This window comes from Alexandromys fortis, unplaced genomic scaffold (genome assembly GCF_014885135.2).
Source record: "Alexandromys fortis isolate MF-2015 unplaced genomic scaffold, M_Fortis_MF-2015_v1.1 scaffold_59, whole genome shotgun sequence".
NCBI lineage: Eukaryota > Metazoa > Chordata > Mammalia > Rodentia > Cricetidae > Alexandromys > Alexandromys fortis.
In genome coordinates, this window is record NW_026067943.1 from 6,182,099 (window position 1) to 6,196,600 (window position 14,502).

The 14,502-nt window shown below is 48.8% G+C and overlaps 1 protein-coding gene across 1 annotated transcript in view; it reads right to left on the reverse strand.

The window, feature by feature from the left end:
- Alox5 (arachidonate 5-lipoxygenase) overlaps positions 1–10,900 on the reverse strand; it is a 53,584-nt gene extending 42,684 nt beyond the window's left edge. Inside the window, exons 1-2 of the mRNA XM_050148396.1 lie at positions 10,606–10,900; positions 2,350–2,548 (exon numbers count right to left, since the gene is read on the reverse strand). Coding sequence (XP_050004353.1) covers positions 2,350–2,548; positions 10,606–10,755 — 349 coding nt within the window. The 5' untranslated portion in view covers positions 10,756–10,900. The remainder of the gene's footprint in view (positions 1–2,349; positions 2,549–10,605) is intronic.
- Positions 10,901–14,502: the final 3,602 nt, after the last annotated feature.

The following is a 14,502-nucleotide window of genomic DNA, read 5'->3' on the forward strand; positions in this document are numbered from 1 at the left end:
TAAGGAGTATAGGTATTAGCTCTTCTTGGAAGTTCTGATAGAATTCTGCATTGAAGCCATCTGGTCCTGGGCTTTTTTTGGAGGGGAGATTTTTGATAACATCTTCTAGTTCTTCGCGACTAACTGGTCTATTTAGATCATTCACCTGGTCTTGGTTTAGCTTTGGTATATGGTACTTATCTAAAAAAATGTCCATTTCTTTTGCATTTTCCAGTTTTGTGGCATACAGGCTTTTGTAGTATCTCTTTGAATTCTTACTCTTAGATGTCAACTACCATGTAAGACATAACAGCCAGCCTGAGACTCCTTAATTAGTGGAGTGTTGTGTAGAGATGGAGGTCAAGGAACCCTTAGTCGTGTGAGAGAAGACCCATCTTTGAGGTGACTCCTCCAGCCCAGGTTAATGACACAGGGGACACAGACGAACCATCCAGTAGAGCCTTTCCAAGGTTCCAGACCTATATGATCATTGGCCAAATTAAATGACTGTTTAAAGCAAAGATGGTTAGTGGCTAAAGGAACTTGCTAAATGACTGTTTAAAGCAAAGATGGTTAGTGGCTAAAGGAACTTGCCGGCCAGATTATCTATGTCCCTGAAGATCCCCTCCATCGCATCTAAAGGTGACAAGAATGGCTTCCTTCAGTGGGCTTCCCATGAGACTCAGCTCTAAGAAGAGACTAGAGTTCCAAGAGGTCCTGGGAGAGTGTGTGTATGTTCAGGGTGGACTGGGTGTTTCCTCCCCACTCTGCTCTTCGATGCCTCCCAGGATGTCTACTTCTCTTCCGAGGTCATAGCCCCTCATGGGGGCTGTCTTTAGAACACTTCCCTTCTGCCTTGCTTCTACGTTCTTCCCCTCCCTCAGCTCATCAGGGTTAGCCATGGCATTGTCCCTACACACAGAAGTGGCTCCTGCAGAGGAGACAAGGCTTCCTATAGTATCTCTCTCAGTGCTTCCTTGAATCATTCTCATCTGCTTGCACCATCTTGCACATTGCTATGAAAAGTTGCAGAATCTGTAGGTGAAAGACTTCACTGATAGCTTGGGTGGGGCAGACAGAAGATTCTAATGCCTTCCAAACACTGCATTCAGAAAAGCATCCGGTCTGCAGCCTTCCTTGTTCTGGACACAAGATGATTTGAATGGTGAGCGAGTGAGCGTACGTCTGTGTGTGTGTTTCTTGCTGTTGTTGGGGGAGGGGTGGTAGAAATCCTTCTAAACCCAAGTATCCAGCCCAGACATATTCTCAGAATTTGGTTGAAGTTCCACACCAAGGACAATGGGATGTGACCCTGATGGTCAAAGGACACCAGAAAAGAACTTTTTTTTTTCTTTTTGTCTCATTTTTTTTTTTAATCAAAAGGGGTGGTGGTTTAATTATCAACCTCATCTTGTCTCCATTTCCCAACTGTGAAGAATGAAGCACAGCAGGGGTCTGTGTCCCTGAGAAGTGCTCATTGCTGCCTTGGGAAGCCGCAGCCAACCCCCTCAATGCAGTGGCGGTTGGCAGGCATGGGCTTATCCTTCCAGCTGGAGACTGAAAGCAAACCTCCAGGGCCATGGCTGGAAGGCATAAGTTTGCCAAAGCTTGAGTTTGACCTGTGTGTATAAGCAGCTAGTATGCAAGGGTGTCAGTTGGGGCAGGCATTGCTGACCTGTGACATCTGCTTCCTTTCTGACCCTCTGCATTAGCAAGCCGGGGGCCCCTGAAAAGGAATGGCCTCTTACAGAGTGCCAAACTGGGCCCTGCATATCTGGGATCTTGGAAAGCTAAAATAGCAGAACTGAAAGTTCAAGGCCAGTGTGAGCAGCGTAGCAAGACGGAGGCTTTGTTTCAAAGAAAGCAGATAAAAACCAGGCGATGGTGAACTCCATCTTGCCTCTGGCCCTTGGAACTGGCATTCCAGTTGGCAGTCTTAGCCTAACCCTCTTATCTCCAGACCTTCAGGTGGTGTCCCGGGGCTCTGAACATCCACCCTGCAATCTTACAGCAGACAGCAAGAGAATTTGGATTGTGAGGCCATGCCCTAACCTGCAGAGCTCCCCATTGGCAGGACTACTCTCGCCGTGTCCGTTAAGAGGCCCTCATTCCCTAGTGGCAAAGGAAGAAGGCATCAGCTCCACAGCATGCAGAGGGAGGCCACAGCTGGTGTGTATCCTTGGGCTATTAACTCCACTCTAGAGCTTGTTAGTGCCCAGGAAGATCACAGCTCCTCTAAGGAACAGGATTCGGAGGTGTGCTCCACCCAAGAAGGCATTCTCACACCCAGAAATACAGCTCTCTGAGAAGGGGAGACTTTCTAGTTTCCAGGAAGCCTAGGAGTGGCATTCAGGGGTCAGAACATCTCACCACGTCCATCCCTCAGGACAATCTCGCCCTCGCCTGTGATCCAGCGGTAGCAGGGGAACTCGATGTAGTCCCCGTGGGGTGTCTTCAGTGTGATGTACTTCAGGTACCAGTCATCGTGCAGCCAGTATTTGCGCTTCTCAATTTTGACTAGCTGGATCTCACCCAGCTCCTCATCCACAGTGATGTCGTATGAGTCCACCTGGGCGGGATGACAGGAGAATCAATGGCTGCCCCCGGGCCTGAGTGCCGAAGCCACTGAGAACATTCCTCCCTAAATGTGCGGCTCTGTCATACCAAATATTATCAGAGTTAAACTATATAAACATGACGCTAGCCTTTGCCTTCTCATGAAGGTCTTCCTCAGAAGGAAAGCAGAAATCCGTACCATTAGATGTGTTTAGCTACTTTGAATGTCCATAGCCACTCTGCCGGTCCTCCATACCCCAGCCCTCTTTCTTTATCTCTTGCCTCTCATACATTTTGGCGCATGAACGATGGACTCTCGCTGCTTTTGTGAGTCTTCACTTAATCTTAAGTAACACATGATATATATTGCTGCATTAAGCAAATTTGTGTCCTTTTCTCCTATTATTTTTGGCTTATACCAATTTAATTCTCAGACTTGTGTAATCTGAAGTGGTTTTGCTTTGTGCGCAGTTAATTTTTATAGCTGACAGTAATCACATGTTTATAGAGTACAGCATAACACTTCAATATGTCTAGAAGAAACGTTGACAAACCAGGGAAATTAACATTTCTGTTACCTCAAACACTTACTCATCTGAGAAACATTAAAAAATTTTCTTTTCTCCCAGCACTTGGGAGGCAGAGAGGCAGGTGGGTGAGTTCGAGGCCAGCCTGGTCTACAGACTGAGCTCTGGGTCAGCCAGGGCTGGGATTAAAGGTGTGCACCATCACTGTCTGGTTTAGCCAAGATTCTTAAGGAATCTCTTCATTGAGGTACTTCACCCTGCGAGAAGCTGACTTTACACAGACGGGATCTAGTGACCCTGGGGATGTCTTCAGCCTATGTGTAACTCAAGCTGTAGGAGGCAAAGGTGCTCAAGCCCCAGACAATTCCTGCAAAGCCAGACTTGGTGAGGGTCCTCTTTAGTTGCCCCTATGTTCTGAAGGATGCAGGCTGGCCCTCCCATGGAACAATCCTTTATAACGTACAAGGGTCTGCAGACAATAATTATGGCTCCTATAGCACTCTTGAGAGCTAGGGAAACTATGACATATTTCAGAGAGAAGACACTGAGGCCCAGTAAGTCCCACGTCAGCTACTAATTCACAGAGCTGGAATTCCATTTCATGTCTTCCTGTTAGAGCCACTTCATCTCTCTCTAGGTCTCAGGGCATCTGAAGTGAATACAGTAGATCTCATGGATTCAGGTCTTCTTGGGGCAGATGACGTTCACAGCCACAGATGCTAGGAACAATTAGCACTTCTATACATCCACGGCACTTGTAGTAGGTGGAGACCACCCTGCTGCTACCCCAAACTGTGGACAGTGCTTCTACCTGGGCGTTAGTGACTGACTTGTTGGATGCCCAGGGTTTGTCTGCCTCCTGCCTCCAGGGCATGGGTGGGCATGGCATCAGTATCCATGGCCTCTGGGTGGCTGGTATCTTTGTAGATTAATGGCAGGCAAGGGGAAAGTGTTCCAATGGCTGCCAGGTTTGGAAGCCTGGACTTTCAAGGCAAATGTCCTGATTTTCCCTTGGCAGAAGAACACAGAGCTCTACATGTGCTAATCAGAGTCCATTGACCCCTGTTTCTGTCCCTCTTCCTCCCAGTACCAGGAATAATGGAAGACTTCCTACAAGGAGTGAGAAGTTAGGTGTTTTCACAAACCTCTCAGCTCTGGGTACACTGGGCAGTTTTTATATGGTGGCCATGGCCAAGTCCAGATGTTCAAGTCCCCTCACCCAGGAATAGTTTCTGAATGTGAAAGAGCCAGACTTTTTTACTGGGATGACACATCTCAGGCCCTTTCAGAGAAGCCTGCCTAGCATCAGAGTGTCTCTCCTGTGGGACAGAGGCACATCCTGTCTGGATGTCCCCAAGAAAGATCACTTTTGCTCTACGGACAGCAAGGGTCACTATCATGACCACACAGAGAAGAATGACCCAGGACCAGAAGAACATCAGACAGGGGCACTGTCCACATTACAAGGTGTGATGAAGTCAGAAAGCCTCATGAGGCGTCTAAGGGGTTAGGGAAGAGATGTGGCTTCCACAGATGGTAGAGGAAGGGAAATCTCTACACTGAGATCTTCAGTGGGTCAGAACTGAGGGGTTGACTCACATTTCCTGGGGACTTGGGGGTACATTTAGAGGAACAAAATGAGGATAGGATGGTTTGGGACTGGACACAATCAAAGTGTATCCTCATGCTAAGTCCTACCCTTGTATGTGTGTGCAGGGCCCACAACCTTCCTATGGACCAATATGGAGACTACGAATCCATTTGAGGAGCTGGGGGAGGCCAGTGATAGGGAACAAGGTCAGTGGGCTAGGTGACCTGGTGCTTGGGGCTTGGGTTCACATTGGAGGAGCAAACTGACTGGCCGTATGACTTCGTCAAGTTTCTTTATTTCCTTCTCTTTCCCCTTGTCCCCTCCTCTGCTTCCTTCCCCTCTTTAATCTTCTCCTTGCCCTCTTCTTCATTTTCATATTACTCCTCTTCCTCCTCCTTCTCTGCTCCCTCCTTGTCTTCATCTTCCACCCCATTCTTCCTTTCTCCCCGCTTTGCTTCCTTCTCCCTCTCTTCCCTCCTCTCCCTCTTCATCCCCATTCTTTACCTCCTCTGCCCCTTTCTGCCGACCCTCCTCTTCCCCTTCTCCTTGTTCTACTCTTCTTCTTCTTAGACATCCTCCTCCTCTCCCCCCTTTTTGTGGAGGACAGTAGATAACCTTGGATTATCCTCAGGCATTGCCACCTCCACCCCAAGTCAGTGTTCTTTACTGGACTAGAATCGACAAAGTGCCAGAAAACCCCAGAGATCCAACTGTCTCCTTATACTCAGAGCTAGGATGGCAATGTGGCCTCAGGTCTGGCAAAAAAAAAAAAAAAAAAAAAAACCAACATGGGGTCTATGCATCAAACTCAGGTCCTTTCTCTTGCAAGGTGAACACTTTATGGTTCAAATATCTCCCCAGCTGTGTTTCTTCCTCTTTCAAGAAGAGATAGCAACTAGCTTGCAAGATCATTGAGAAATCAGAATGGCAAGAGTCTTAAGTAGCTTACTTTTTCCAAGGGCACAGTCCACTGCCTGTATATGTCGGAACTATGTGGCCTGTGTTCTCAGACTCCAGGAGAGCTCATAAGGCAAGGCGCTCTGCAGTATCTGCCAGCAGCTGGAGCCAAACTTCCCAATTCATCTACAGCTCCATATTCCCGTGGAGCGAGAGGAAGAAACTGGGCTCAAAACAGAGGGGAGTGGGGACTCCTGTAAGGATGAGGGACAATGGGAAGGACTGGTAGTGCATGCAGAGGAGAGGGAAGTGGTCAGGACTAAAGGGCGGCCACCAAGAAAGCCTGGGCCCAGCCCCAGGACAGCTGCTTCAGGGGAAGTGGTTTTCCTGCCGTGTGGAGAGGCTGGAGAGGAGAGTCCTGAAGGGATGACATCAGGAATGTTAGGGTGAACGAGGAGAGGGCACTCGCTCTAAAGTAATAAGAAAGATCTGAGGGGAAAGCTATGCACTTGGAGGCCACCTAAACAGCTGCATGTGCTGACCCATGGGAAAGATACTCCATGGGGGAGGGGAAGCTGACCCTTCAGCATGCCCATAGTATACTCACAGACAATGGGACCTCATAGGTCCCCAACTCCACCTGGCTAAGGGCTCAGAGTTGCCCTGGGATGAGATCACTGGTCAGTCTTGTAGAGGCTTAATCTGCTCTCTGATAAGATTTCCCCTAGGAGATGGAGGTCAGGCCTGAAGTATGGCTTATCTCTGGTCAGCCCAGAGACTTTGCTGCCTGGCTTCAGGTCTGGATGTGACAGGAGATAAACAGGGGTTGAGGGCTCATCTAGAGTCCAGGAAGTCTTAGAGATAAACTATGTTATTTGTGAGTCTAGAACTACCGAGTGTTGCTACCATAAGGTCACGAAAAGCAGAGAAAGGCCTCCCGCCCGGAAGATCCAGGGTAGCATGTGCTGTCCCATAAAAGAAAGTCCCAGGAGGGTAAGGGGGGCCACCAAATGTGCTGATCTCCTCCCTTCTTTCTTAGGGTTGAGTGTTCTGGGATCTCACTGTGTTTGTTGTCCATGTCTTTGACACCCTGAGTTCTTTATGGTGGACACTGTGAGCCATGCTCGGCACAGGTGCTCAGTGATACTGTGTGCGAGAATGTGGATGATCACTCCATTTTACAGGGGCAGCTGAGGCTCGACAGGCCAAGCGGGGATGGTGTGGGTGAATGACTGACCACCTCAGAGCGGCAGAGAGTGAAGAGGAGTGGTCAGGGGATTTCAGATATGGGGAGCTGGCAGAACAATGCTCCCAATTCAGGGAACACACTGAGGAGGAAGGCTAGGACAGAGCTCCCACAGACAGAACTGCATTGGCCAAAAAAAAAAAAAAAAAATGGAGAGAAACACAAGAAACATGGAGTTCACTGGCTAAGTCAGGAGGGGTCAGGAGGCTGATTTCACTTGCTGTTTTTTTTTTTTTTTTTACTCTGTTTATATTTGGTTTTAAAGTTTCCAAATAGAGTCATACATCAATGGTAAGGATATGTTTTGGGAAATGCATTGTGGGGCAATTCTGTTATGGTATATATTTACACAAACAGAGATATACATTATAGTACAAGCCCAGGCTACATGGCATAGTCTATTGCTCCTAAGTGATATAGCTACAGAATTTTATTATACTGAATACAGTACAATAATCTGCAATATAGTCACAAGTGTTTATCTGCTTAAACATAGTGAATATACCAGGCAACAGGACATTTCAGCTGTTATAATCTTACAATGACATCATCATATATGTGACCTGTTGTTGACATAAACATCATTACGCAGTACATGACTAAACGTTAGTTGATCAGCTTCTGTTTGTGCTTTCTATTAGCATTTTATAAACAATTGTTCATTCATTTATTATTCCATCCCTGCCAGAGCACAACTCTGCATATTATTCCGCGGGCACGGCCCGCCCTCATTTCTGCGTGACCCTTCTGAGGATGGCAGGGAGAGAAGATGGATCTCTCCTGAAGAGAAGACGTGACCCAGCTGGGCCGTCTCTCTTGGATGGGGTCCAATGAGAGACAGCTGGGAGGAGGAAGAGGTTGTAGAACAGAGAAAGAGGGAGGTTGGAGGGCGAAAGAGAGACTAGGGGACAGCGAAGGGGAGGCAAAAAGGAAGAGACGCGAAGACCAAAAGTTGCAGAGAATGAGAGATGGGGCAGTAGATAAGAGGACGTGGAGACAGAAGTGGGGACATGAGGCTGAACTGTGGGGGCTGAGCGGGTACAGAAGAGGGCAGTAAAAAGAAAGGAGAGTTAGAGAGTGAGTGGGGGTGGGGGGAGTAAAGGAAGGAGGAAGAGGAAGATGAAGGGCAGAATGTCGGGGAGATGGGCAGCAAGGATGACTGGCGCATGGAGGTTAATGAAGGAGGAAATGCTTGCTCTCCAGTGGTGTTCTTCCTCACAAGCAGGTACTAAGAATTTACTCTCTATAAACATAAGACTATTTGTTACATATATTTAAGAAGCATATTATCTGTAAGATGAATTTACATGTACGGAATATATTCAAGAACCACACACCCGTCAGCCCATCAGCCTTAGCTTTTTCCAAGTTTACACTTGGAGCAGGTAAAGCAGTCCACTAAGAGTTGTTAAAGCTGTTCCACAGAGGACCAGCTTAAGGGACAAGACCATTACTCAACACACAACAGGAAATGTCCAACATTCAGGCGACCCCATCTGCAAAGGACTCAGTTCCTGACCTAAATCCCTATGCAGAACTCTTCTGGGAACGATGGGGGCTGGGCAGCAGTACAGCTCATTAAAATGAACGAGTACTGTCCATTATTCAAGCGCACACTAGGAAGGGGTGCTGGAAGTGATCCATTTTCCATGCTATGCATAGTGACACTGTGACATGGTCCTAAGTTAAGTGGGATAGCCTTATCTTCTCAGCAAACGTTTCCCTTAAAGTCTCTTTTCTACCTTTACCCAAAAGGGACAGACATCTGGACTCCAAAGATACAGGGCCACAGAATGAGGAAGTAGCTCTGGGTACGCAAGAGAAAGTATGTAGCAACTCTGCATTAGCAAGAACTTTCTCAAAAGCGGCTTTCTTTCTTTCTTTCTTTCTTTCTTTCTTTCTTTCTTTCTTCCTTCCTTCTTTCGCTAAGGTTCTTTTTGCATTCAGCTCTAGGGCAGCGGTTTCCTCTCTTGGATGGAAATATGCATGCAAATCTCTCCTGAAATTTGCATCTGAGGTTCCTGCTGAGGTGTTGGATTGCAATGTCACTAGAATGACTTTTCAGGTTGGGAAACAGAGCAGAAAGAGATAAGTAATGGACAGAACACAGCGCTCACACTTCCAGTCATCGACGATGGCCACACTGCTCTTCTCCTGGGGGAAATGACGCGCCATGTGCCCTGTGTTACATATACACCCTGAGCACGCTGAGAGCTTTTGCTTCAATAGGTTTGTGATGGCCCCTGCAGTCCACTTATAAAGAGGAAGTAACCTGTCCTCTCCCTTTTTCCTTAGATACTCCGAGAACCCGCAAAGTAGTGGAAATAAACAAAAGCAATCGGGAGGTTACGTAGGGTGTCAGCCACAGTCCAGAGCCAGCTCCCCGACTGTAGAAACCAAGCATGGCATCCCATCCTGAGGTTCCATATCCTGCTTTGCTTGAAGGGAGTCCAATCCTGGCTAATAGCTTGCAATTCGTGGCTATGTACCAGGTCCCAGGATAGGAATCAAGCCTACTTAGTTAGAGGTTGGTTGGAATCCTGAAAAGGGGCTTCCTTAGTTTAGGCTGAACAGAGCTGACATGAACTTTAACCAAGAAGTATTCAGTGGAAACACGTGAAATTGTCGCTTGTGTTGATCACAAACAGTTCTAAGCAATTTCATGTGAGTTGACTCAACAGTAGACCAAATGATAAGAAGGTGGCCTGGTGATAGCTAAACTCTTGGTATATTTGAGGATCTGGGTGTGGTAGAAGGAAAAATAAAAAAGACATCCCCCGAGTGCCTGCAGTGTGCTTGTTAGAGCTACTTACTGGTCAAGTTTTATGTGCACTTCGTGGGGCACTGAACACCCGACCTATCTGTGCTCGGAGAAAACCGTGAGCTAGGATGTACACACCTATAGTGTCCAGGATAAACGGCCTCCCCCCAGATCCTGGGTGGGGCTGCAGATGCAAAACCTCTGGCTGCCTTGACTCCTGAGTTTCCAGACTCCAGTGTCTGTGTTAGGAAAGAAAGGATGTCTTTCTTCCTTTTTTTTTTCTTTCCTCCAGAGAGAGATTAGTACTCAGGGAGGAAGTGTCTTCTTGCACGTAGCTAGTTGACAGGTTTACCAAAGGCTGCTCTGCCTGAGTTTTCTTCCTTGAAATTCCGCCAGGGCGGGGTCTGGGAATGTAGGATCCTAGGGGTGGGGACAACCCATAGATCCGTTCCCAGCCACCAAATGGAATTGGGCTTCCCCATGATTCATGGGCAAGATTGGACCTAACCCATTTTCAGCGTGGTAAACTGAAGTTCACAGTAGGGATAAAACAGCTATCAAGCCCAAGTGGAACTCAGGGTTCTGGATCCCTGACTTATGTTGGAAACCGTGGAGCGTTGTCTAACGGGGGGGGAGGGGGGCCTTTTTGTGCTTTTCAGTGGAACAGGACTCTGAGGCACAGGGAACTCAGAACTCTCACAAATTCTGGGCTCCCATTTGTGGAATTTTATGCCTTGTCCCACGGAAGAAGCCAGCTCCATGCAGACTCCTCCCCCCTCTTCCCCCCGGGCAGGTCATTGTTCCTTAAGAGGTTCCCACCACCAGGAAGTCGAGGGTGCCTCATTATCAAAGTCCCACTTGTCCTGACACTCACGAACTCTGGCGCTGCGTCAGGGTTCAGATGCTCTCACAGTTGGGACTCGGGCACTCGGATTATATAGTCCTCAGACGGCTGCCCGCCCTGCCCTGCCGCCGGCTCTTTGCCGCTAGCACCCCTGCCAGTCCCTCCTCCCCAGCCCAGTTCTTGGTCCCGAGCGCACATCCTCACCGCGCCTCGCTCGAAGTCATTGTAGAAGGCCTTGTCCAGCAGGTGCTTCTCGCTGCAGCCCGCAGAGCCAATGAGACTGAGGTAGATGTAGTCGTCGGTGCCCGCGAACCACTGGCTGCCGGTGGCCACAGTGACCGTGTAGGAGGGCATGACGCTGGGAAGTAAGTGCTGCTGGGGTGGGTGCAGGAGCCCGCGAAGCTCAGCGTGGCAGCCAGCGCACCAGTTTCTTGACCCTGTCACCCGCGGCAGCTCCCTGCCACAGTGGTCAGCAGCCGCCCAGCCCAGCTTTTGGGTCAGGCCCCGCCCAGAACCGGGCCCTGCCCTCTGGCTCAGGCTCCGCCCTTGACCCTGGCCAGTCCCGGCACCCTACCTTCCACTTTATCCTCTTCTCCTACAGCGCTGGTGGGGCAGGAATCTCGTTTCTTATGGGGGTGGGGAGGAGAGGGAGCTTGTTCCTGTGTCCCGTCTCCCCTTCTCTTCTACCCAGCAGGTGTTCCGGAAAACTAGCTTTCATCCCTCATGTGTTAATGCATGCGTTAGTTAGTCAACCCCTTATCACTTTCATCCTTGTGGTTTCCTGCCTGCCTCAGTGTCCCTCGTTGCCAGCCCAGGGCTGAGGTGTAGAGCTACCTACAGTCTATGTCCTCATTCAGTTTCCAGAGGGGCAAGGCTGCACACAGACCACGCGATAGTTAACTTAGGGCTGAGGAGAGGCCACCGGTAACTGCTACCAGGTGTGGATCTGTACCTCAGAAACGGAGCATTAGCTCCTTTATAGGATGCGCAGGGCTTCTCTCTTTGGCCAGGTACTGGTGGGGGCCAAACTGGGACAAATGGTTAGTGGCACTGGGAAAAAGTCCTAGAAAGTAGTGGCCAGGGTGGGAGGCTGCTGATCTGCGCCTGTGGGACTGACTGGCGCTTGGATGGCATGCTTGCAGAGGGTGAGCTTGCGGAGGGAAAGGAGTTAGTCCTTGTCTTGTCCAGAGATGCCTTAGGGAGCTGATTGAGGCTGGGAGTCCCAGGAAAAGAGTGGATGCCCCTTTGGCGATAGTCAAGCTTTCCCTTTTGGGTCAAGGTAAAAAAAGAAACCTTAAGGACAGTAATCACTGAAAAGGTGGGGAAGGCTATCCCACTGTGCTTAGAAAATGCAGCAGGCTATCCCACGGTGCTTGCAAAAGTGCAGCATGTGACCATGAACAACAGGGAAAACATAACCACAAAGACAGCCTGGTCACTTCTAGAAGATGGGTTGTCAATCCCCCCCCCCCCACCACCTTACACTTGAATAATGGGCAGCATTAATTTGTTTTAATAATTTGCATTGCTACTCCTTGGCTATTCCTTTCAGTTCTGCCCTTCCTGCCTTTCAATGGATTGGATGGGGCCCGCCTAGATAATGAGACAATGTATAGTTAATTACATCTGGCATAATCCTTCAGCAACACCCTCATCAGCCTTTGATAGAATGACTAGGTGCTGTAATTGGTCGTGCCACAGTCTAAGGGAGCTCCTTTCCAAAGGTATTTATCTTCCCATCTCCATAATACCTTGGCATATTTCCTTCCCTTCTGGATTTCTCCTGTCTTCCTTCTCTACCTCTAGATCCCATGCAAAGCCTTCCCAGATGTGGCTTCTTCCCTGGGTTTGTTTGCCTCTGTTTCTCATTGACTGAGATTCCCACAGCCTTTTATTAGGCTTACCTTTCCTGATTTATTGGCACACGGCCCTTTCGTCCCAGCAGGATCTGCTGTCCTCCTTTCTCCCACTGTATTAGGAGGCACCCGGTGGCTGGCACTGTATAGGAGGTACCCGGTGGCTGGCACTGTATTGGGAGGCACGCGGTGGCTGGCACTGTATTAGGAGACACCCGGTGGCTGGCACTGTATTAGGAGGTACCCGGTGGCTGTTACTGTATTGGGAGGTACCGGTGTCTGGCACTGTATTGGGAGGTACGCGGTGGCTGGCACTGTATTAGGAGGTACCCGGTGGCTGACACTGTATTGGGAGGCACCCGGTGGCTGTCACTGTATTAGGAGGTACCTGGTACCTGGCACTGTATTAGGAGGCACCCGGTGGCTGGCACTGTATTAGGAGGCATCCAGTGGCTGGCATTGTATTTCATGCATATCCTAGTTTGGCACAATGTGAGGCACAAAGAAGCTGCACATGGGTCCTAGCAGGGGGAGGTATTGGGAAGCCTGTGACTTGCTAGGCTTTGGTGGTTGGCAAAGCTGAGGTAAGGTAAGAGAAGACCAGCCCTTGCTTCCCTTCCCTGGTGATATGATTTCCTGACTCACGCAGTGGCCCGTCCACGAGAAACCCTGGAGTCCCCACACTCAGTATTGCAGCAGGGTGAATCTACCCCCTCAGCAGGACAAAGCAGACTTGGCCTCTGCTGGTCAAGGAAGTGACTAGAACCCTTTTTGTCTCAGAAGCCACTTTCCTCTGCAGGTGTGGACCACACCTTAGTTTCGCTAGCTTAAACAAATACAGAGACCCACAGCTAAGACCCACAGGAAGAGAGTAAGAGACCTTGTAACAGTTCCACCAAGACCCTCCCTGCAGAGCTCAGGGGATCCCCACAGCAGAGGAGGCAGAAAGATTGCCAGTGCCAGAGGGGATGGAGAACCAAGAAAACAAGGCCCTTTAAATCTACATGAACAAAGCTCATATGAACTGCGAGAGACTGAAGCAGCCTGCACAGCCTGCGCGGGTCTATATCAGGTCCTCTGAGTACAAATTACAGCTTCCAGTTCAGTGCTTTTATGGGATTCCTGAGTGTGAAGAGTGGGAAGAGGTAGGTTCTGGTTCTTATGCCTTTTGGGGGGCTCTTTTCCTTCTGTTGGTTTGTCCCATCCAACTTTAATGTGATATTTTTTTCTTTTATCAGTCTTCATTTAAGCCCACAAAGCTAAAGAAAACAAAAGACATGGAGGGGGGCCTTGAAGTTGAGTGGGTAGGGAACTGGGGGAGAATCTGAATGGAGTTGGGATAGGGGAAATATGCTCAAAGTCCATAGATAAATATTTTAAGTAAATAATAAAAATTATAGCCTCAGTTTCTTTTGACCTGTTAACATCTGCCATGGAACACAAAATTCTAAACAAACAGTAAAAAAGAAGGGGTGGGAGGATAAAGCCTCTCTTGTGCATTGGGAATTAGAGAAAAATGTACAGTCACTTTTCTCCGTTCCGAATGTATCAGTTAGGATCACACTAGAGGGCTAGAACACAGACATGTTCTATCACTACCTTTCATTTTTCCAGACCATATCTCCCTAACTCCGGCCCTTGATAGAGGTTCACAGGCTCAGCAGACAGCCCTGAAGATGCATGTGAAGAGTGTATGCCAGCTCCTTGCTCACAGGAGTTCACAGGCTCAGCAGACAGCCCTGAAGATGCACGTGAACAGTGCATTCCAGCTCCTTGCCCATTTAGTCACTGCTTATGCCATCCAAGAGAAGTCAAAGGAGAACGGATGATTCTGGAAATGTCCCTGTGAACTTGCAAACATTCTGTTGGATAATATTGAATACCTGTGTGGTTCCTTCAGCCTGGGGTCAGAGCACCAAACATTTTATGGACCAGCATTCTCCATTCCACCTCTGCCCTGTCTACCAAAACTGTATCATTTTTAACTGTTGTGGCGAACTCCCTGACCAGCAGGAAAGAACAGCCACCAGACGAGGATTCTTTCCAAATCAGGCTTTATTGGAGCCTCTTGGTTATAGGGAGAGCAGAAAGCAAGGGGCCCCGAGCTCTGAGCTGCAGCTGCTTATATAGGGAGTCTGCCTAGCAACCTTTGATAATTCAACTGCTTCTCTGGAGACCCACCGGCCGGAAAGAAAACAAACATCCTTGTTAATTACAGATCACAAGGAAGTTCCCCTGCGGGTCA